The sequence below is a fragment of the Acipenser ruthenus genome, chromosome 5 (genome assembly GCF_902713425.1).
Source record: "Acipenser ruthenus chromosome 5, fAciRut3.2 maternal haplotype, whole genome shotgun sequence".
NCBI classification, from domain to species: Eukaryota; Metazoa; Chordata; class Actinopteri; order Acipenseriformes; family Acipenseridae; genus Acipenser; species Acipenser ruthenus.
In genome coordinates, this window is record NC_081193.1 from 83,469,854 (window position 1) to 83,494,699 (window position 24,846).

General features: G+C 35.7%; 1 protein-coding gene across 7 annotated transcripts in view; it reads right to left on the reverse strand.

Annotated features, from left to right (window-relative positions):
• Positions 1-516: 516 nt before the first annotated feature.
• Positions 517-24,846, reverse strand: part of LOC117403375 (KH domain-containing RNA-binding protein QKI-like) — a 157,247-nt gene continuing 132,917 nt past the window's right edge. Inside the window, exons 5-9 of one of the 7 annotated variants that reach the window (XM_059024653.1) lie at positions 14,017-14,104; positions 11,854-12,144; positions 7,879-7,953; positions 6,693-6,801; positions 517-3,960 (exon numbers count right to left, since the gene is read on the reverse strand). In XM_059024653.1, coding sequence (XP_058880636.1) covers positions 6,725-6,801; positions 7,879-7,953; positions 11,854-12,144; positions 14,017-14,104 — 531 coding nt within the window. In that variant the 3' untranslated portion in view covers positions 517-3,960; positions 6,693-6,724. Of the gene's footprint in view, positions 3,961-4,489; positions 9,381-11,853; positions 12,145-14,016; positions 14,105-24,846 lie in introns of those variants that run through there. The other 6 variants (XR_009328755.1, XM_059024656.1, XM_059024654.1 and 3 more) reach the window with 6 other exon arrangements.

Genomic DNA, 24,846 nt, shown 5'->3' on the forward strand with positions numbered 1-24,846 from the left:
TTTCCTCTGCTGCTTGTGTTTAATTGAAATGCACGTACTGTAAAAACCTTTGTATAAGTCTATTTTCTAGGTATTTTAGGGGGTCCTAAAAAGGGGGGAGCGACTTATACACCAGTGTGACCTATAGGCTTTTTCCTGAAATTGTTGTCTCAAAAAGGGGGTGGGGTGACTTATACACTGGTGTGTCTTATACATCGTTTTTTTTAAAGGTAAATCACATCAGGGAACACAGTTATTTAACTTTCCCAAATGCTTTTTTTTTTACTATGAGCTATACATTAAGAAAAAATTGATGTTTGGAATTAGTATGCATACATTTAGCTGGAAGGCAAGTGATAAGACTGTACAGGAAGAACACCAAAATGAGATGTATATCCTGTACATCAAACTGTGTTATCTGTGGCTGTGTTCTTTAGGGTTAATATAATAATCAATACCTTTTTTAAAAAAAGTTGTTTTTCTTTTTAAGTTTTGTAAGAAACATGTATTAGTTAATAAAACAGATCTAGTCCATAGTTAGTAGATTGGTATTGTAACATTTATTAAAATAATGTTATGGGTTAATAAGAATAGCAAAGAACCAAAAGGAGTAAAATGCAAGCAATGTAAAAACTCAACAAAAAAGCTCAAAGTGATTAATGAAGTCATCCAGTTGCTAATCAAGAAAAAAAGATACAAGCTCAAGAAAGACAACACTCTCAGCAATAATTTACTGGAAAACAAACTGGTATTTCTCAGTTATCAAATACGCAAGTTTGCGTTTTGATTTTTTTTTCAAATCAGGAAAGAAATCATTAAATGTTATATATATATATATATATATATATATATATATATATATATATATATATATATATATATATATATATATAACACATACATATAAAACAAGATAGAAAAATACATTATAAACTTGTAACAATGGCTGTAAATACATTATCTTACAGTTTTTTTTGTAGGCAATAAGTAGGTTATGGTACATACATAGCATGGGTCTAATAGCTATATTTCATCCGTGTGGCACATAATACTGTCAAAAAAGCTTAATATCTTAAAATCCTTCCAATAACATCTTATATAAACTCAAGAATAAAATAATACTGAAAACAAACGCATTTTGAGTTTCTAATGTAGTCATGCTTATTGGACATGATCGTCTCAACCACTAAATACGCTCATACTGCATCTTGTATGAACTCTTTATATGTTCCCCTCCCAATGACCTTCACCAAAAATACTTATTCCAGTTTTTAACCAAAACTTGAGATGATGTTAATTTAGAAACTGTTTTATATTTCCACTTAGGAAGAGCCTTTCCTCAAATACTGAAGTGTCACAAGGGGTTATTTTTAGTTATTAATAATAATAATAATAATAATAATAATAATAATAATAATAATAATAATAATAGACACTGCTTACATGTGTCCAAGTTAAAAGTAACAAACAAACAAACAAACAAAAAAAATCAAGACAGGAAGACATATCTGGTGACATAGCAAATAAAATCGGTTACATATACTATTATGTGGATAAACGTCTGTTGCATAGTAAAGAAATCAATGCGTCCTTCTGACTGAGATTATGGATGAGGATAACGTGTAGCTGTGTTGTTACTGTATTTTACTGTACAATAAGTCATCAAAACCTGGCCAATTGGCAAACACAATGGAAGGGTCTATTACTTGGAAGCTACAAAAAGGGTGAACAGCAGCAGAATGAGCTGACAATTGCCACCTGATGCTTGCCATACTGTGTCTGAAGGACTGCACTCTCCATTCACGAGGGGCAATACTCCATAGAAGCTTGTATAAAACAAAGGGGGGCCATTCCCAGTCCTGCTGGACCATTCCATTTTAAATAGGTGTTTACGCAACTAACTACTCTAGGACCTGGATGGGTGTCTAATTGGTTAAAGCAAAGACCTGGACTCTCCAGACCAATGTCAATAAAACACAGAGCAATCTCTACAAATTACGCATGGAGGCCTGGTGGGCAAGCGATGATGTCTTACACACGAATGAAAATGTACCTAATGTTCCAATTTAAAAATCAAATTCTGGGGTTGTTTCTGAGGGGTGCAGAATTAATGTCACCTGGCTTCCAGCTCTATGCCTTAACTTCTAAGCTTCACTGCTTTATTTCAGAGAGCCTGATGTCTAGACAGATTTTATTAAAGAATGTTTTTTTTTTTTTTTTCTGCAGAGCATGCCAGAGCATAACAAACAAGGCGACTCAGGAAGGTTAACAAATCTAGAAGAATTCAGTGTAACCGATGTCAGCTTGTCATCCGGGCCTGATTTTCAAAACTGTCCCTGGATTTTGAGTAAATGTCTTCGCTTTTATCAATTTCAAACATATAAATCTGATTTGCTTGTTAGTTTCAATTTAAATGTAATATTCTGTTTCGCTCAGTGCAGTTACGTTGCTTTTCGTAAATATGCAAACATATGATTTGCTTTTTCAGTCCCAGATTTAAGAGGTGTGAAAATCAGGCCCATAGTACTGTATCTAAGACTTAAGACAAGACCTGTCTTTGACAAAACCATCCAACAATTAGTTTAGGGCGTTACATAATTTTTGTTTTACATAACATGCCAATGATCCTTTTAAAATGTTAATACAAGTTTGGAGGTTAACAGCTGTAAAACGTTTCACAGTGCAGTATTCTTGGTAAAGCTACAGTGCAGTGGCATGGCAAAAATCAGGCTTCATTGCTGCAAGCTCCTTTGTATTCATGCCCAGCTCCTTGAAACATACAGGGTGGCAAAGTGGCATGTATTAACTTGGTATTCAGATAGAAACTGATTATGAGACATTCAGATTCAATGACCATGAAAAAATAAGGCACTTTTCATTCTTTAGACATATTCTAATGCTTAACAAAAAAGAAAGAAAGAAAGAAAGAAAGAAAGAAAGAAAGAAAGAAAAGGCTGTTTTGGTCTTTTGTATCTCCCCAACCATGAAAAACAACATTTTAATGAAATAAAGGGTTTCTTTGTTCATTTTTTTTTATAATACTTGAAAGTATAAAAGGCTACATGTTTTGAAAAATATATATTTTTTCTTCACCAGCACCCTTGTATAATAAAAGTTTCTTTTTTTTTTCTTTTTTTTTCTCAACGCAATACATTTATCTACAATTTCAATACATGTGTACAGCAAATAGGCAAGCATGGCTTTTACATCCTTAAAGAAATCAAATCTGTACAAGGAATTTTTTTTTTCCCAGTAATGGGACACATAATGCATGTACCTTCGCTGTCACAACACCTCTATGTTTTAAAGCTACTTTCCCCTCATTACAATATCAGCACACTTACGTTATCATACGTTTTGTTCAGTAATGGCACTCAATACATTTCAATACAGAGGCAGGCCACATCCAAATATTTCTTCTTTCTTTTTTGTTTTGCCTGTTAGGGCAGCAATACTGAATCCTCAAATTTTGAATACTTGAAAAAAAATAAAGTTTCCACCAATGGAATTACTGACTAAAAGGTTCATGCATGATGCATCATTGCAACACGATACATTCAGAGATTATGACATCACCATGAGCTGAAGTGTTCCGTAGTTGTCTCAAGGTAACTGCCTCTGAGAGAAAAATGATCAGTGTCTCCCATCCTTCTACATGTTTCTGGGGCAGAGGAGGGAGGGAGAGAGGGAGAGGGGCAGGCCAATGATGAGCAGTGGGAATGAATTGGACCTTATTGCTTTACTACTATTCAGTGCAGGGTCCAGAACCACTTTCACCCAACCAGAAAAAAAAGCTGACAAGTTGGACTTGTTTTGAATGTCTGTCTGTCTGTCTGTCTGTCTGTCTGTCTGTTTTTGTGTTTTTTCTCAAGCATAGGCGTTTGTTTACCAGTTAACTGATCAGCAGGCAGGCAATGGTCAGGTCATCATTGGGTGAAGAGTTCAGAGGTCAGAAGGTCATAGGTTAGTTGCCAGTGGCGGCTGGGTGGTTAGAAAACAAAACAAAAACAAAACAAAACAGGAAAAAAAGAAAAAAGATAGAGAAGAGATTAGTTTCAGCTAGTGACGGCTGGATGACAACATGAAAAACGAATCATAACTAATAAAACAGGCATGTTTAATTCTGACTTCCTGATCTACAGAATGCAGTAAAATCATGACCGCTTTGTATCATGATTTCAGACATGAGGAGTCCACTCTCACAGCAAATGTTAAGAAGAGGAAATAAAATTAAATAAAATAATTAACAGGACTAATGGTTAGTAGCAGTCGAAATCTGTGAAGAAAGTTTTTGAATACTGAAGAATGACAACAGTCAGTGCAGAGTTATCACTATCTGACTGCTATTAAGCATTAGTACTGTTCCTAAATGCAAGCATTAAAGCAGCTAGTGATGATGGATGTGATTATTAAAAAAAAAAAAATCTTGATAAAATAAATGAATTTAGAAGAGATCAGAACCTCTGGAAGACAATTTTGAATCAACAATAATGTATGGGGCGAACAAGTATTTTGTTTTTTTGTTCAATAAAATTTTATTGCCTTTCAGGTATTTTTTTCTATTTACAACAACATAAAAATCTTGGCCTCATGATACAAAGCAATACTAAATTGTAGATCTAGCAGTGTAGGCATCAGTGTGGGAGCTGGAAGAAGGCCAAGCCTAATGCTTGAGCCAAGGCATCCCGATGCAAATACTACTGCAGGACAATCTTATAGAAAATGCACTTGTATAGAAACACGATAAAGTCCTGCTGTTTTATAGTCTACTTTTACAAAGCCCTAAAGTACATCCAAAAATAGAGCAAATTTCTACATGAAGCTATAATGCTATTTTTTGTTTTTATTACAAATAGCCCTCTTGAATTTCAACACTATTACTCAAATACAATAAAATCTGACATTTCATATACATTCCTGCTTTATATTTTGTATATATTTTTTTTAAGAAGCCACCTGTAAATACTATTTTCTTTGCAACAACAACAACAACAACAACAACAACAACAACAACAACAACAACACCAGCAACAAAAAAAGATGCTTACAGTAAAACATAAAAAAAAAAAGTTCTCAAGTGGAAAGTTTTGTTTTCAGTCCATTTATGACCTGGTCTAATCTAATTTCATCCGTCATCCCCTTTACTCATCTTGGTCCACTTAACAGTAGTAATTCTATGATTCATGTTCAACAGCTTAATTATATTCACTTTCATCTGAGGTTCTTTGTATTTTTAATTTAACTGATGCCAGTCTGACTGAGGCAGAGGAGATGAAAGGGTTTATTTATTCAGTGCAAAGTCAGATTTGTGCCATTTTATGTAAAGTGAAATCCAGTAGGTGTAATGCATAAAGATGGTGCACTTTTATTGGCTTGTATAGGCTGCAAAACCGCTGCAATTAAATACGTTTCTCGGAAGCCGATAGTTCTGTAACCATTTTATAGATTACAGATTATGATGAATGGATCCATCGGTAACCTAGTAAGTATTTTTCACAGTTTATGATACAGATCAATTATTTTAATTAACTTTCAGAACATAATAAAAACACAACTAATAGGCACGTTTTAAGCACATGTGAAGGTAAAGGCATTTTAAACTGCTTCCTGTAGCCAATTTGTTTCTGGCTTGTTTTATATAGTTACAATTATTTTATTCCACTCATAAAATGTGCCTTTTTTTATTTGCACTTGCTTCAAAATAGGGCCAGTTTTGACTGTTAGGCTTATAGTTTGATGTGTGATACAGCTTTTTCTTTTACAGTCTACAGAAGACAATAAAGTGTGCATGTACTTGTTCACATAACCAATACACCTGCAAATGTCTTTAGGCATGTTTTCAATACACACAGATTTAGCAATTGTGCAATTAAACGTACATTTTGTTTCAATTAACTTTGTCAGTCTGTCTGTCTGTTGTTATAGGAATCCAAACTTTAGTTTTGTTTCATTATGTATTAAAGTCTTGTTTGCTTAGTAATAGATAGCTATTTCAATTGGCAACCCTCCACCAATCTTAAATGCTTAGTAAAAAGTAAACGTCATGAACGGGGATTTTAATCTTCTTATTGTAATGACATGCTTATGTACGATATGTCTAATTAAAGAATGCAAATATGCCTACAAGCCTATTAATGGTACTGTATTACTTAAAAGTAACTTCTAAATGCCAGTTTAAATAATTTCCCTTAGACCCAGTTTAGTAAAACTTGCTAGCTGTTAATGACAAAAAATGTCCACAATAATCCAATAAAATGTTTTGTTTGTTTTTTGTTTCAAATGGCATTATGTTCACCAAGTTTTAAAAACATGTATAATTGTACAATAAAAAAGTCAAGTGCAAGACCGTCTTCATGTAAGACTCACTTATTCTTCATAAAAATATAAAGTGCACTTAAATCAGGGTGTAAAACAAACCCTTTGTAAAACTTCAATGTTGCTTTTTGAAGAGGGAAGGGTTTGCATTGGTCCGGAATATTTATGTCCTTTTTTTTTTTTTTACAAATCTTTTGACAGTAACAGAAATACCATGATACGGTAAAAATAAAATCAGATACAGTATAGGCTAAGTATGTAAGATGGCTCACTGACGGTTTTAAGGGAGGCGCTAACAATGGTCATTGAAAACCTCTCAATAAACCTAAATATTGAGTCACTTTTTCCAACTAACAGTTTACACCTAGGTCTAAGGGTACATATAGGTGGCGACTTACATCAGTTTGGCAGGGCAACAAAAAACGAAGATTTAGTTCCCAGTCACTGGATATCCAGAGATTTGGGGGTAGGACGCACGTAGTTGCTGAAATATATTCGTCTCTTGTACTAAATTAAAAGGCAAGGGAGGAACGTTTAAAAAAAGATATACTGTATATAAAGAACAGGGTAGGCAGAAAGGATGACACTGGGTCTATATACCCTCCTCTCCCATTCTCACAGTACAGAACAATGTTGAAATAGGGGAATGCAAACAATTAATTCCAGTATGAAGCAAACTTTATATATGGTTATTTTACACAGGATGAACAGAAAACCAAATCTTCAGTTTGTTCCCCGCCTAGTACAGGTGACATTTAATGCTTTGTTTTTGTATTTGTACAAAGAGCTCTCAATAAGAAAAGCCCTTGCAGTTGGTTTGCAACACCAATCTGGTAAGTGAATGGACAGAATGTCCCTGTGGGGGTTCGAATACCCCATTGATTCAGTTTCCCCATCTGAGTAAAGCATCAGCAAAATACTGTAACGTGTTCTCTTTCATTTACGGTGTATTTTCAAACAACAAAAAAACATGCTCTTTAAGGGCAATGTAATTCTTATGCCATCGTTAAGACAGCAGCAAGTCTGTTTCAATACACCATCCAATCCACTCAATATGGTTAATTTAAACACTTTGCAAATGGCATGCATTTCTTTTAGCAATGAATTCCAGAACAGATAATACCAACTTAATAATACTGCATGTTGATAACACAACGTGTCAAAAGAATAAACCTTTTCTTTAATATATATATATATATATATATATATATATATATATATATATATATATATATATATATATATATATATATATATATACACAGGTTTGTTACTTCCAATTTAACCAATCTATCGAGATATAGAACTATTTTTTAATTCACCATAGCTTGAAGCATTTCTCTTGGTAAAGCAGTGGGGGAAACTGAAACATCTGTTTTACGGTATCCATTATTTTTCATCAACAGCACACTAGTCACACAGTCATCAAAATAAAGTACCAACGGCAGTAGAATTGTCCACATTTGCCATTATTGATTCATGTCATTTTTATTGAAAACTGGACTGGTTAGATATAGTGTTGCAAAGTGGATCACAACCAACAACAGCATTTCTCATAAACACGAACACCAGAACTAAACTAACCTCTGTCTGCGGTCACAATCCTTTGGTAAGGATGGACCCGCATATCGTGCCTTCGAACTTTAGTAGCCACCGCACCTGGTTAAATTGCAACATTACCAAGACAAGGTTAGATAATAATTCAACCTACAAACTGTTCATTAACATTTCATCAAACAACAGCAGGTTTATCACAAAAAGGATTTAACAATCAACAATAACTACAAAGTATGCAATTAAAAAAAAAACAAGATTAACAAGTTAAGGCACAATAGTTTATATGAGAATAGCTATGTGGTTTATAACATAGTAGCAGTCACTTCCAAAAAGGTTGCCTTAACCTGTTGGATCCATTGTTGTATTATCCCAAAGTACAGTATTAATGACATGGAATGGACCCAGGCACATTTAAGCTTTACTAGTCACATAATCAATGGAGTGCAACAGGAGTAGATCCATGATTTCCAGTTATCTATTTTTTTATTAACAATAATAATAATAATAATAATAATAATAATAATAATAATAATAATAATAATAATAATAATACTGATTATTCTCTGAAATGGTCTGAGACCCAATCCAGTTTTTAAGAACTTTTGCAGTAGTTTCTTTAGCCCACAACTTGACATTGAGGTTAAAAGCCAATAAGTAGAATTTGCAATTAAGTGATTAGTAAAGCAACACAGTATTTAATTTTTTTTAACAAAACTTAGTAGTCAATGAAACACTATGCAGAGATTTATTTTTATTTTTTTATATAGCATTTTTTTTCTTCTGCAAAAGATATTGCCAGTGTTGGTTTCAGTAGTAACTCTTTTTAAATGGGTTATCTCGTGCATGTGTCTGACTGACTGCTAGGCTGAGCTCATTTCGTTCAAGGCAGCTGTGAAACTAAGCATGTGTTAAACTCAGATCTGATGAGGGTTCAGTAAGACCATTCTTGAATGCTTAGCCTTTCGTTGGGAAAGCCATACCTAAAGAATAAAGGAAGGGAATGTCAATTAGTCTCTGGAGAAGTCCATCCTCTGTGTAGTAACATTCAATTTGTCCTCACGTTCAACCCAAAGCAAAAAAAAAAAAAAAAAAAAGATCCCCCAAGCAAATCTAAAGCTCATCCATGGTTGCATCTGTTACAGAAGGATATCATCCAGGAGTTTGTGCTGCCATGTGGCTCAATGCCATGCGGTGTTGTTTATTTCTTGTTTTGCTTTTGTTTGTTTTTTTAAATCTGACATGCACACAAATAAAAATGCATTTAAGGCTGTGGGCATTGGAAAAGTTTTTTGTGTGTAAACATTCAACAAATTGCAGTGATGCAAGAGCATTACGGTGTTAGGTTGAAGCTGGCAGCTCTCCGAAATGACCCTACTGTGGAAAGTTTGGACAGTTTAAGTGGGGTGTACAGTGCAGCCTTGTTCTTTAAAAGGAAACCCTGGAGGAGGAGTCTCCTCGGTGGAATGTGACTGGAATGTGACAGGTATGGAACCCAAAGTACAGTGGCAGCTCTTCAGCCTTTGAGGAAGCTGTATAGGTTACACAAGAAAGAATATTGCATTAAGAGAAAAGTGAAGTCTACTTATAGAGGCAGGCCATTTCTATAAGCCAGTGGCCTCAACACAGATTCCTATACTGTTAAATCACATAACTAATATAACACGGCCCAGGTTTAATCAGTCGTAATCTTGTATATGTACAGCTCTGGCCAAAAGTTTTGCATCACCCTACAGAATTAACTAATTTTGCTTCATAAAGTCGAATGCAACCTGCTGAATAATATTATGTTAACATATTGAATTACATATACCGCTTTGTAGTTTTCCATATCCTTAACGAAAAACTGATAAATTGAAAAATGTGACGTAATCTAGCATGAAATACTGTCCTAATATTATGGCTTCTGGTAGACTTTTGCAATATAATTTTGCAGTTTATTTGATTACATGATGTAAATAAAAGATCTAAATTATGTTCATATAGCTTTATTTTCTTTTTAATTATGTCTCAATCCTAAAATTCTCAGTGATGCTAAACTTTTGACCACAGCTGCATATACACAGTTACACTCAAAACAGTGTTAGCATGTTTTTAATCTAATTACATTATATATATATATATATATATATATATATATATATATATATATATATATATATATATATTGTCTTATTTTCTGCTTAATTGTTTATGTGAGTCATTTGTACATTTGTACCCCCCATCACCCTAATTGTTCTCATTTGAACAATTTCTCATTTATATATATATTTTTTTGTCAGCAACTTGAAATGAAAATGGTTATTATGACCAATACAGCAATTCAAATTTGTATTTTGCTTCAAAGTGTATTATGCACAAACCTTGACATGATGACAGTTTGCATGGCTGATAAATTATTTGCATGAAGATAAAAGAGAGACTTGATTTTTAAACAGCTGTGATTGGAATATATAAATGCTTTTAGATTAGACACTACTGTTCTGAAAAGAACAAAAACATTTATGCAAATTATCAAAAGTATTCAACAACACTGCTTACTAGTCTATAAATGGTAATAAAATAACTAATAATGTAGAGTAATTGAGGAACAACATACTGTATATCTAGATTTCTGAACATTGCATACATTACTGTGTACATATTAGTAATGTAAATTCAACATTTCATTGCAGTTAGACCTCAAGCATGAATGAGCTATATTGACTATATTGACTTGGTTTTCTTGGTTACGAAACATTTTATGCTAACCATCAGTTCCCTTGAAAGGTAAACGTGAAATTGTATTATTCTCACAAATACTGCACTGAAAATCGTATAATACTTTTAAGTTAAGTTTCAGAGCTAAAAATTGACAATAAAGTATGGCTCTTTTATATTAGCATGACTGCCTCTAAATATCAGAGTTATTACAGATACTTCCACTCCCTTAAGGTATTATAATGACTTTTGCTAACAGTTGAGGCTTACAATAATTATTCATATTTTTATAATAATTTGGCAACCAGGCTTTCAAATATTTTGTGCATTTGTGTAAACAGTCCCCAGAGAATACATAACGTATAGAATGTTTTCTTAGCATAGACAGCACCACATTCTTGTAGTTATATGGATTTGAGCCATTTCACTCGTTCAGTTCGGCTCTCAGTTTCAGTGAATGCATTGATGGGTATTTTCAGCCCCTGCTGTCATATCACCATACACAAAGTAAATGTTCACTTCATACATCATTTCTTTTACTTGTAAGCTTTTTTGCGGGGGTTTCTTCGTGGCAGCCTGATGTAAAAATGTCTTTGTCATTAAGTGCACTGTGCTTTAACCTATGGTACAGTGTAACATGTGACAGTCCACTGCGTCAGTTCAGTTATGCATAAAACTAATGCTTTATCGGGGATGCATACAGTAGTATGTGACTGCTCTTTTTTCAGGCAGCCGGTTTCAAATGTTACTATCCTGTGTTTAGACAGGAGCTTTATTTAAACTGGTACTGAAGGTGGAGTAAACAGTGTGCACATAGTGTAGGGCTTAGAGCACATCTGCTGCTGTAGGGATGGTAGTTAACTCACTGGATCACTTTGCCATAAGCAGGTCATCTAGTAATTGGTCTTGTATACTTTGCTTCAGGTTTCAAATAATACTACTACTAATAATAATAACATAGAGAATAATGCATGGGGTAGTTTGTGATATAGTTATAATAATACAATATATATGGATCTGGAACCAAATTAATGGGTTACAAATAATCTGGTTTCAAATCACACACAGGCATGGAAAAGTGAAACTGGAAGATTTGGGATTTCTGGTGATCTTAAGCAGGGAAAAAAGTAATATGCTTCAGTGAGCCCAAGTTTGAGTTTTTTTTTGTATTGTAAACTAATACTAAAAAGGACATGATACTGTTTACTGTAAGGCAACCGTTGATGATACCCCTAATCCCCCAGTCGGACTGCACTGCTTGTACATGGCTGAATATAGGATGCTTCAGAGAAGAGGCATGCTTACCTAATACTCCACTATGGTCGATGGGGTACTCCAGGATGGATGTCCCAGGTGCCAGTGTGTATGGGTATTCGTAGGGAGTGTAGATTAGTCCTGCCTCTGGTCCCTGAGGGACTATGGTAGGGTGAGGGCTTCCGTTTGGCATGACAGCTGTCTGAATCTGTCTAATCAAAGGCATTATGGTCGGGCCGGCTGGTGTGGGGGTGCGCAGGCCTGCGGGCGGGAGAACCTGCGTGGGCCCTGTAATGATCCGAGGAGCCTGGGTCGTTGCTGCAAGAGAAAAGGCAAGGGCAGCTACAGTAAGCAAGAAACCCAAGAAGGGGGTTCAGAGGCAGCAGCAGCAGTATGGGCAGTTAAGAGGAGGGGAGGGGAGGGAAAGAAAAGAAATACAAAGCGAGGAAGAAAGAGGCAGGGAAAGAAAAAAAAGAGAGTCATTAGTGATGTGCAACGATCATATTGAGTGCCAAAGCAAATCATTCATTTGCAGAAAGCAGCGCCCCCCTCTCCTCCCCGCTCAATACACACAGACACGTTCATATAGATGTGTCAACTAAACAAAACATAATCCTGCACAGACGCTGGATACAAATACAGCGTATAAGAGAACTTTGCAGCACAATGTAGCTGCTGACCATTTAAATGCCTCCAAAGTGATTCGCAGCAGAGGAAGCTAAGAGCAGCACTAAAGGCAGAATTGCATATTAAAATATGAAAACAATTTAAATAGACTACTATATAATATTATGATCTATTAAAATGAAAATGAAGAGTATATCTAGTTAGAGCATAATAATTGTAATCACAGCAGAACTGGCTACAAATTACTGGAATACAAAATAGCTCAGCTACACTTTATTACTTGCTAACGCTGGGCTTTGTTATCCATTAAGGATCTTGTATTTGTAATTGTTTTGATGGCACTGGTGGCTTTTATTCTGTATGCTACTTTTTGCAAAGGATTGCAACCAAATCATATCATATAAAAAGACACACATTGGCATTGAAACAGATCATCATTGGCTTTCCCAGATTCAACCTGTATTTTACGTGTAGCAAACAAAAACTCAATAGGCACTAAACTACAGTAAGAAAGTCAGATTTCCAGCATAATCAATTGAATCTCCCAACATTTCCATGCACTACTGTATGTGAAAGCATTGACAAGATTTATATTTAGTTCTTTGACTAAACATTAATTAGTTAACCTTCTTTATTTATAATATCGAGCCACAGTTGTGTAGTATACAGTACTATACAAATATGTTGTTAGTTTCAATATTAAACCTGTGTTAAAACAGTCTTTAATGAGTTTGAATTAACATGCATTTAGTTTAAAATATTCCACAAAATGTTTGTCTCGGGCCATCTCAAAGATGTTCTATAAACAATAAAACCTATGGATACAGGTTCTTGGATACAGCACACATATAGGGAATTGTGACAGTGTGATCTGTTAATCACAAGTTCAGGGCAATGGTGCATAAACATGTATACCTGGAAAAACGGCAAGATCAATATTTACTTATTCAAGTCTGCAGGAATTAGTTGGTTAATTAATAGTATATAGCTACTGTTTCTGATGTACATTTCATTAGAACCTCATGTGTATACATTTAAGGTTTGTAGTCAATATCTGACTTTGTAAACTAGCTGCTGAAATTGTGTTACAGCCCTTTCCGTGGTTGACATGAGGACATTTATATCAGTCACTTTTCAGTAAAATAAAAATACACAGGGAGCTGCCTCAGAGGAAGGAAACAGCTTGAGTAATGTTGAGACCTGGCATCTCTGGAACACAAGTGAAGAGTGGTCTGTCTCTTTTAGTCCCGAGTGTCAGACAGTAAGTCTGCACAAAACAGGATTTTACATCAAGGAAAACAAATAAAGAAAGCACTCTGCCTGGTTAACAACTAATGTCCCTCATACATAAACTCAGATTCACATTCGATTGCTGTTGGTCTCAACTTGAGATACTAATTTTAATGCCATGAAAACTACTGACTCTTTCAGTTACTATTTACCTTTGAGCCTATGGTGGCTGAATATTGAGGGGATTAAGATACTTAAAATTTTACTCTCAAAGGTGAGGTCCAGCTGATCTGAATTCAAAAGATACGGGTGATTACAGGTTTTGCCCCCATGCTCAGAGCACAAAGTCATCCTTACGTGATTTGAGGTTGGCGTCTCTGTACGTGCCATTGAGAATTGCAAGCTCCATCAGCTGCATCTTTTTAAGGCTGTCTTCACCCTCCGCCTGCAAGAGAGAAAAAAACATGAAAAAAAGTGAGAAGATTCCTGACATTTTATAAGCAAGGGCATCCAATGAGTTGTACTCTTTATCAAGTGGAAAGAATTGAACACAGATGTGGGGGAAAAAAAACGTCCTACTCAATTTAAACGAAGCATGAACACAACAAATCCTGTAAAAAATGTTCCTGGCAACAAAATCGTGATATAAGCTGTACGAGCATTTGCTGTAACAAATCTACTGGTTGCGTTTAAATGTTTAAAGCAAGCTGACATCCACCGTCATACCTAAAAGCAATGTAATTTTAACACACAACATTTGCAGTTTCTAGCGTTTTGCTTTCCTGCCTAATATTCAAATATTAATTGCACAAAGCCAAATATTATTTGAAAACATTTTTTTGCAGAAAACAAATACTATTTGAAAATATTTAAATATATGTAAGTTACTTGAAAAAAATAAAAAATAAAAAATAAAAAACATCTTCAACTATTCCCAAATAGTTAATGAATAATCAAAAACTAAAACCTAATTGTTACCCTAAATGTATCCCAAGTCCTTCAATTACCACATGGTGGTTGAGGAGGATTTCGAACGAGGAAAATGCTTCAAAAACAACTTCAGAACAAACCAATGGTTAAAGATATTTAATTGTTTTCAAATATTTACCCACTGAAATAAAATATTCAGATACTTCAATTAATTGATCAAATTAAATCTAATTGAAATAGAGCAGTCTCCAAAAGATAATTGAGTGGTTAACAAGGACAAGGCTTAACCTGCTTAGAATGCAGGATACTAATTAGGCTGCTGTATGTTACAGTTACATACTTATGAAGAGTTTAAAGTATTTCAATGTATTTCAACTACTTTACTCATATTTAAATATTTTCAAATAATAATTGCTTTCCACAAACCACATTTAAATATTTTCAAATAACAGTTACTTTCTGCAATCTGTATAGAATTATTTTCACATAATAGTTACTTTCTGCGATATGTATTTAAATATTTTCAAATAACAGTTGCTCTTCACAAACCCTATTTATAACTATATTTATCCAGGTCTGGGTCCATGACATTCAAACATTTTTTTTTTTCTATTATATATATTGATGAAAACACTCATAACGGTGAAGCAGTATAATGCAATTGATTTTTTTACACCTTTAATCATTTTCTGCACATAAACAAACCATATCTACAATTGCAGCTAAGCGATAACAACAGGGTTCATCGAGTGTACACAGAGATAGGTTTCCCAGTGGATACAATCCGAGAATGCAGGTTGTGGTTTTTATACTAGCAATCAGTCATTCACATCACGCTGTGTTGTGCTATGAATGTGCGCTGTTGTGACGTTTTCCTATCATGAGCAGATCCGCTACTGTTCAATATGTGTTAGAGGTCAAGGGGGTAAGAAAAACTTTCTTCTTATGATGTGGAATCCCAATTAAAGTGAATAGCAGATATTCATGTAATACACAGTACTACAGTAAATAAGTCGTTGTACAGAATGCCTATAACATAAAAAACAAGACTTCAGATCAAATAGCTCATGTTTAATTAGTACGTATTTCTGTTTTTTCTTTGCTTTTCTTAACTTCCTATGAGCTTTATGTGCAGCAGCATTTACATTCTCTAAACTACTTAAGTCTATTGTATACCTTCATAACACTTTACTGATGCTGCAAAATGGTGTGACAAAAACCTGATAACAGCAATCATGCTTTGACACCCCCATTAAAATAAAAACGTTTTAGTACTCCACGTAGATTATTCTGCAAACTGGGAGATGATAAATATCTGGAGAGCATGAGAATTTTTCAACAATGTTGTTGTTATGAAACATTCGCAACTGTGACAATGCACATTAAGACCTGGCAGATTCCATGGCTCCTAATTACCACATATTCCCACAGCTAATACAGTGGCTGAAAACATTAGAAACCTACTTACTTTTTTGCCAATTTCCTTGCTTACTGACTCCGATATGAGGATTTTTACCATGAATCGTATTTGCTCCACTTGCTACTTGTTTTAAATTGTCACTCAAGACTCTCATTTTAACCAAACAATTATATAAAGTCATTAGCTCAATTACTTTTCATTGAATAAGCCCCTTACAGACGCACTCATTTTAATGTGTAGTATTATTGCACGTCATCGACAAAGGTCATATTTTCTGCAATGAGTTTCACTGCACACATAAACAACTGAATGTTTGCTGCCACACATTTTTGGCTATCTTTCCTGACTAGTTCTGAGAACTCAGTGGAATTGTGGAAGCCGTACAAGTGGCTGTATCATCTTCACAGCTCTTCCGATGACACTGCCAGTCGCATATAATAATCTGCTTCCAAATAAATAAAACACATGAATATTTTGACTTGTATAGCCATTCTACATCATATGTTTTTTAAATCACTGTCAGACCAGCTAAAAATAAATATTATTTACCAGGGATACAGGGGCAAACGGTTGTAAGTTCTTTGTTTCCTTCAATTAATATACTGACAGCCAGTGAGCTCTGACTACTGCTATAACCAAAGAGAGCACAGAACTTGGCTATTTCTGCATGAATAGAGACATTTTTCACAGTCCTGAAAATGCCAACACTGTGTATAAGCAGCCAAACCAAGCACTAAGAATCTTAGGCAACATCTTAAACTACAGTGCCTTGCGAAAGTATTCGGCCCCCTTGAACTTTGCGACCATTTGCCACATTTCAGGCTTCAAACATAAAGATCTGAAACTGTAATTTTTTGTGAAGAATCAACAACAAGTGGGACACAATCATGAAGTGGAACGAAATTTATTGGATATTTCAAACTTTTTTAACAAATAAAAAACTGAAAAATTGGGCGTGCAAAATTATTCAGCCCCTTTACTTTCAGTGCAGCAAACTCTCTCCAGAAGTTCAGTGAGGATCTCTGAATGATCCAATGTTGACCTAAATGACTAATGATGATAAATAGAATCCACCTGTGTGTAATCAAGTCTCCGTATAAATGCACCTGCACTGTGATAGTCTCAGAGGTCCGTTTAAAGCACAGAGAGCATCATGAAGAACAAGGAACACGCCAGGCAGGTCCGAGATACTGTTGTGGAGAAGTTTAAAGCCAGATTTGGATACAAAAAGATTTCCCAAGCTTTAAACATCCCAAGGAGCACTGTGCAAGCGATAATATTGGAATGGAAGGAGTATCAGACCACTGCAAATCTACCAAGACCTGGCCGTCCCTCTAAACTTTCAGCTCATACAAGGAGAAGACTGATCAGAGATGCAGCCAAGAGGCCCATGATCACCCTGGATGAACTGCAGAGATCTACAGCTGAGGTGGGAGACTCTGTCCATAGGACAACAATCAGTCGTATACTGCACAAATCTGGCCTTTATGGAAGAGTGGCAAGAAGAAAGCCATTTCTTAAAGATATCCATAAAAAGTGTCGTTTACAGTTTGCCACAAGCCACCTGGGAGACACACCAAACATGTGGAAGAAGGTGCTCTGGTCAGATGAAACCAAAATCGAACTTTTTGGCAACAATGCAAAACGTTATGTTTGGCGTAAAAGCAACACAGCTCATCACCCTGAACACACCATCCCCACTGTCAAACATGGTGGTGGCAGCATCATGGTTTGGGCCTGCTTTTCTTCAGCAGGGACAGGGAAGATGGTTAAAATTGATGGGAAGATGGATGGAGCCAAATACAGGACCATTCTGGAAGAAAACCTGATGGAGTCTGCAAAAGACCTGAGACTGGGACGGAGATTTGTCTTCCAACAAGACAATGATCCAAAACATAAAGCAAAATCTACAATGGAATGGTTCACAAATAAACATATCCAGGTGTTAGAATGGCCAAGTCAAAGTCCAGACCTGAATCCAATCGAGAATCTGTGGAAAGAACTGAAAACTGCTGTTCACAAATGCTCTCCATCCAACCTCACTGAGCTCGAGCTGTTTTGCAAGGAGGAATGGGCAAAAATTTCAGTCTCTCGATGTGCAAAACTGATAGAGACATACCCCAAGCAACTTACAGCTGTAATCGCAGCAAAAGGTGGCGCTACAAAGTATTAACTTAAGGGGGCTGAATAATTTTGCACGCCCAATTTTTCAGTTTTTTATTTGTTAAAAAAGTTTTAAATATCCAATAAATTTCGTTCCACTTCATGATTGTGTCCCACTTGTTGTTGATTCTTCACAAAAAATTACAGTTTCATATCTTTATGTTTGAAGCCTGAAATGTGGCAAAAGGTCGCAAAGTTCAAGGGGGCCGAATACTTTCGCAAGGCACTGTATATACTAACTATAAGCAGTAGGTGGATATTGCTGAAGTACTTTTTTATTGCTACAGTAACAGCTATTTATATGGGTGTTGAGAGTTTGCATGACCTTAATACAACCATCAATATTAAACCATTTTAAAAGTAAAAAATCAAGTGTTCAATGCTGTATAAAAACAAAGGGCTACATTCATACTTGTGCTACATTTGTATCAACCTTCTGCAGGTGGTTTGCAAAAAGATTGTACAAAGCAATGAACAGGGGATATAGTTTGGCTATAATTTTGCACTGCTAGCACGGTTTGTGTGCAGTACAAGATTCTGATCAGTACATGCATTTCAAATATTTTTAACACGGCACCTGGAAAGCATGTCACCCACATGTTAGGATATGCTTTACATCAGACAATCAGGGTTTAGTGATTCAGAAACCAGGTGTGCTGTGTGCTTACAGTGTGCCATAACTATATGACTCTGATTATTTACTGGTGGAACGCTTCTTTTATTCCATATTGAAACAGCTCTAGTTCAGTGTTTTGGTATGTAAGAAATAAAAGCTACGCATGTTTCCAAATAAAAAATACAAATAAACACAGATTCAATAAAAAAAAAAGAAATAAAGGATTTCTGAAAATGAGTGATGACAAGCACAAACCAGACTTGCCACAGAGCGCTCCATGTACAGTTTTTCACATTAATTTAAAAACTACTACAGTTAAATCAAAACCATGCTTTACCAATGTTTGCGTTTCTTGTTATGCTTCTTTTCCCCCATGGCACAGGATCGGCACTATAAAGTCTAATTTAGGTATATTCACTTAATGTAACTGATTTGCATATGCAAGTGATTTAAATATGTCATATATAACTATTAACTCACAATTGTAATAATTTACCATTTAGCTTTGTTGCTGACTAAAGCACAGCACCAGACGTACTGACCTGGAGCTAGACTATACTGTCAAAATGAAACAACGCACAGCCTTTTTCACGTAAACACAACTAATGAGAACAGCTACAGTCGGTCTTTGTTACGCGTATACCTAAGTCAGTTCTTTCTCTTCTTACTAAAGACTGCCATCGGAAATACCAGGTCAGTGCCAGTGGATGGCACTGTTTGTTACACAATGGGCCCTGATAGTGCTCTGCAGGCACACAGTCTGATAGCCTATTGCATATCTTGTCACAATCGCCTGCCTCTTTCTCTTTTTAGCTGTCAGCTGCAAAGGTGTTCAGGGGCTTCTGTGTCTGCCTGATACAGCAGCCCATATTAGAAAGTGGCCACTGTCACAGGCCCTCGGACTGCGCAGTCACAGAGTTACAGAAACATCATATACCTTCCTATGACCTGTCCCCCCCCCCTTCTCTCTCTCTCTCTCTCTCTCTCTCTCTCTCACACACACACAGCTGACAGCAGATCAAATGAAGCATGCCGATGCACTTTATCTTTGCTACAGGCGGTGCTGCCGGCAGTCTCTGTTCAGGCACAGGAAGGTTGTGCCAAAGACAGAAAGGCCCACTCAAAAGGGAAAGCTGGGTACTTGTTCTGGAACCACAGCAAAGCCCAGCCACTTGTACAGAGAGAATGCTTTAAGTATTATTATTATTTATTATTTGTTTATTTAGCAGACGCCTTTATCCAAGGCGACTTACAGAGACTAGGGTGTGTGAACTATGCATCAGCTGCAGAGTCACTTACAATTACGTCTCACCCAAAAGACGGAGCACAAGGAGGTTAAGTGACTTGCTCAGGGTCACACAATGAGTCAGTGGCTGAGGTGGGATTTGAACCGGGGACCTTCTGGTTAGAAGCCTTTTTCTTTAACCACTGGACCACACAGCCTCCTTATACATCAATTAGGTCATTAAAAGCACAATTTACATTGCTTAGTAAATACCCGTGATAAACCCTTTTAATAAATGTCGTCTTCTTTTTAATGCAATGGGACTAAGAACCAGAAAGGCATGGTTTAATGTATGCCTTTCATGTTGATCTTGACATTTATACTCCATGTAAGGTTGCATGGTTCTTGGTAAACAAATTATTACATTTATATGATCTTTCATTTATATTTATGAATTGAAACAATTTGATTATTCTAATGACTTTGCACAATACAAGAGAATGTTCAGCTAGTGTAGCAACTCAGATAACAATTACATAATATATCAATGAACACCTGGAAGGCATATTTTCTAATAAATCACAGAGTGAGTCAACCTCTACCATGCTACAAAATCAAATTTCTAACCTGACCATATCCCAGATATTCTCAAAATGGAATACAGTAGATACTAGCAAAATAACTCATATCAAATTATTACAATGGTCATATTTTATATCACTGTACACATTATGAGATGGCATGGTCATGCCTCACTTTTGCTCCATAATACTATTTCACTTGTTATAAGGCAGATCACAAATAGCACAGTCTTACAACTACTGCTGCCGAATACAGCATTATTATTATTATTTATTTCTTAGCAGACACCCTTATCAGACACCATTTATACAGTTGGGTTTTTACTGGAGCAATCTAGGTAAAGTACCTTGCTCAAGGGTACAGCAGCAGTGTCCCCCACCTGGGACTGAACCCACGACCCTCCGGTCAAGAGTCCAGAGCCCTAACCACTACTCCACACTGTTGCCCTAGGGAAGAGCATTAGGGGAAGAGCTCTATTATTCAGATCTCTCAAGGTATAATAATAATAATAATAATAATAATAATAATAATAATAATAATAATAATAATAATAATAATAATAATAATAATAAAGTAAAAAAGAAAAAAGTTTGCCCAGAAGCTGAATCTCAATTAAAATAAATCAAAACAAACTCAGAATTGGAAACTGATAAACAATATATTTTTTATATGCTAATGTAATCCCAGGAAACTTATGGTACTTAAAAGTAAGACATATTTACTTTGCTGATTAGCATAGTAATTATTATGTATGAAAGTATTTTACACAAACAAATATTAGTACAGGGTGTTGCCGTAGCTAGTGAATAATAAAGCAGGAGAAAACTCATGGGAAGCAGAAGTAACATATTCAGTAAACACATTGTAAAAGTGCACTGTTAAAGCACTTGTGCAGATGGGGTTTGCTTATCTCTTGTCTGCAGTTGGCCCCTCCAGCCCACAGGGAGCCTGTTTGTTAGCCTACACCCCTTCCTCTGTGCAGCCTCCTCTTGCATTTCTCACTACAGTGGCCTGTAGCAGCTGCCGCCTCATTGGCTGATCTGTTCAAGTGCTCATTCACATCGGGTTCCATGGCATGCTTTTATCTATTTCGCATGAAGAAAAATAATTCCACTTCTGTTCAGTCAAGAGATCAGCATGCATTTGGAACATACTGTGCACTACTTCCAGCAGACACCCTTTCCACACAGGGGAAACGATTTCACAACATGCTTTTTAGTAATAGGGCTGGTATTTTGGTGATCCCCAGGTGCCAGTCATCACATGCACCGAAACTGTGCAATTCAACCAATACAATATAATACCTGTTTCTTGTGAAACACCAAAAAAAGTAACAGAAAGACATTTTTCTTGATTAATACAACAACATGGTAATGGCATCTAGCGCATAGTATTTATATTATCAAAACATTGAAGCTGGGAATTAAATAGTAATTTGATATGTGTTTCTAGATAAATCTATGAACCTCTGTGTTATCAACTTAATACAAGTAATAATTGACAGCCATTGATTTTGACTGACAAATAAAACTTTTTTTTTTTTTAATGCTGCAATTGTTGAATAAATTAATTTGAATCAGTATAAAAGCCTTAGGGTATGCTCAAGAGCTTGTGTGCACAATACTGCTGTTTCATTCTGTCTTTTTGCTCAAGGCTTTTTGTGCTCTAAAGCTGTGATACTTAAGTGTATCCTTTGATAGATGTACAGCACTGTATTTTTTTATTTTTTACAAAATAACAGTAGCAGATTATTTATATTGTACAGTGGTTTTGTATTTTCAAGAAGAGTAAAAAAAACAGTACGTTATACTGTCTGTCAAGAGTATTTCTCAACCTTGCCTAGATTTTGTGACATTCGATTTCAAACCACTGCAATGCAAGTATCTACTGAGACAGTTTTGTGTTGCTGTTTCTATTTTTTCCCTGAACAAACACAAATAGCCAATTGAGCAGAGAATGCCAGCATGAAGCACAGTATGGAAGCATTTCCACCAGTGTTATTCATCCATGACAAACACAAAAGCAGATTAGTTGCACTGATTAGTTTCTTGCAGCATTAAGAGCCACTTCAGGTTTGCTTAGGACATACTATCAAAGGATAGTTGCATGGTAATGCCATGTTTCCACAGGCACCAAAACACTCAATCACACCAATATCAGTAACTGGACTACATATTTACATATTCCTTGCACTGGATGCTTATTACAGTAGGCAACTTTTTACATCACTTTGATTTGGAGAGACCAACTTCAGCAAGCTCATAATCCTAAGTGGAGCTGACAAAGTCTCAATTCAAACCAGTTACTGATGGAAACGTACAGCATGCAGTATTCAGCACAGGTTTGGGATTCAGTCAGTTTGGATGATGATCTGAGAGCTCAGTTTCGTGGCAAATCACTGGTTTCTATAATATTGGCAACCGGGTGGCTGTTCAATAACCTGGGCTGCAGAACTGCCTCAGAAAGCACACTGTGGATGTGCAATATCTGCAAAAGGCTGCTTTTCCAAAGTCTATTTAGAGAACTGTATAAAGGGGTAACATGTATACCTTGGTGGACAGGGAAGATGAATTAGCATCATTATTTCTTCTGGGTTGCACAACCTGCTTATCTTCTACAAAGCAAGCCTTCAGCTCAGAAGATATGCATAGACGACTGTGCTGGTTTGCTTGATAAATGTGTGGGTCATAATGTTAAAGATGCATTGGGGAAAAGGGATCTTGCCAACATTTTTGTACATTTTCTAATCTTCCAATCAGACCCAATGGTTTTTAATCATTTTGTTTTGCTACCATTCAAGTGCATTTTTCTACAGTGTGATTTTTCTACATTTTCTCACAATTAAAAATGTATATTATTATTCAACTTCTTCCTTACATATTAACAAAGTTTATGTTTGTATTTATGTAGGTTAATTCAGCTGCATCGTTGGGCTAGGGTGAGGTTTAGGTTTAGGGTTTGGGTTAAGGCTGGGGCTAGGGCTAGGGTTAGGGTTTGGGCTAGAGTTAGGATAATTGACACCATTCATTAACAGGAGACATTGTATATTGTGCCTCAAAACTATTTATTTAATCAACTAGTAACAATATTTAGTTGTTTGTCTCCTTGGAAGAAGTTAGCAATTCTGAATCATGTTAAGACTTTGATGAGCAGTAATAATTAATACAATACTAAATAATTTATACAAAATTGAAAAAGAAAAACATGCAGTTGTCCATTACAGTGTAGTATGTAATGTATTGCAAGTCCATTTTCTGGTGGGCAGCTTTTCGGGGGAAGCTTATTTTGGAGAAACAAAAATCTCAGTGGGTTTTTTTTGTTTTTAACTGGACCAAGGAAAGCTAGGTGGAGTGTGAAAAAGCACAGAAGCAAAAAGCTCACTACCTCCAATTCATAAGCACTTTGCTTTCTTTATCTGTTTATAGCTCATCCTGGCTAGGGAACCCACAACTGTATTCCCACAACCACAGTAAAGTTTATAATAAAATACAATGCTGTAGTGTCTGTCAACAACATTGTTTAAGTGCTTGCCTGTGCAGTTTGTTTACATTTGCAAAAGGTAGTTTCTACTACTACCGTTGCTTAAGTATCATTTGAGTAAATTACAATTAAAGCTGAGAAAAAGGGTTGTATATAAAATGTAAAAAGTGCATTAAGATGGGTGGCTTCTCTCAGCTTGTTTCACGCTGTCTGGGACTTGCACTCGTTCAGTATTTAGAAATTACAGGAAACCAAGATGAAGAATTATTGCTGCTTTTTTTTTTTCAGGGGACAAGCATGTCAGTCATATGACCTTCTCTTTGAAGGCTCAAGCAGCTCGAGACAGTGTGTTGCCAGGGTGAAGGCTTTCTTTCCTATTTACTGAGCTTTCTCTTTCAGCCTGTACCACACTAGCGGCCTATTATTTTACAGAGCCTGGGACAAAAACCATGGCTCAGGATTTCCAGACTGAGATTGTAAACAAAGACCCTTTGTCTCAAAGAGCTGGATGGCTCATGTGACCAGCGAGTTACATTCCGTTGGCATAGTTATTTAATTAATAGCATAGTTATTTAATTTATATATATATATATATATATATATATATATATATATATATATATATATATATATATATATATATATATATATTCGGGACAGTTTATTTTATGGCTGGTGTTACTGTACCGGCCTTTGATCAGCCATAACGCTAGTGGGCAACCACGATCCCATTCACACGACAGAAGTCCTTGATGATTTTGAGAATGCAGG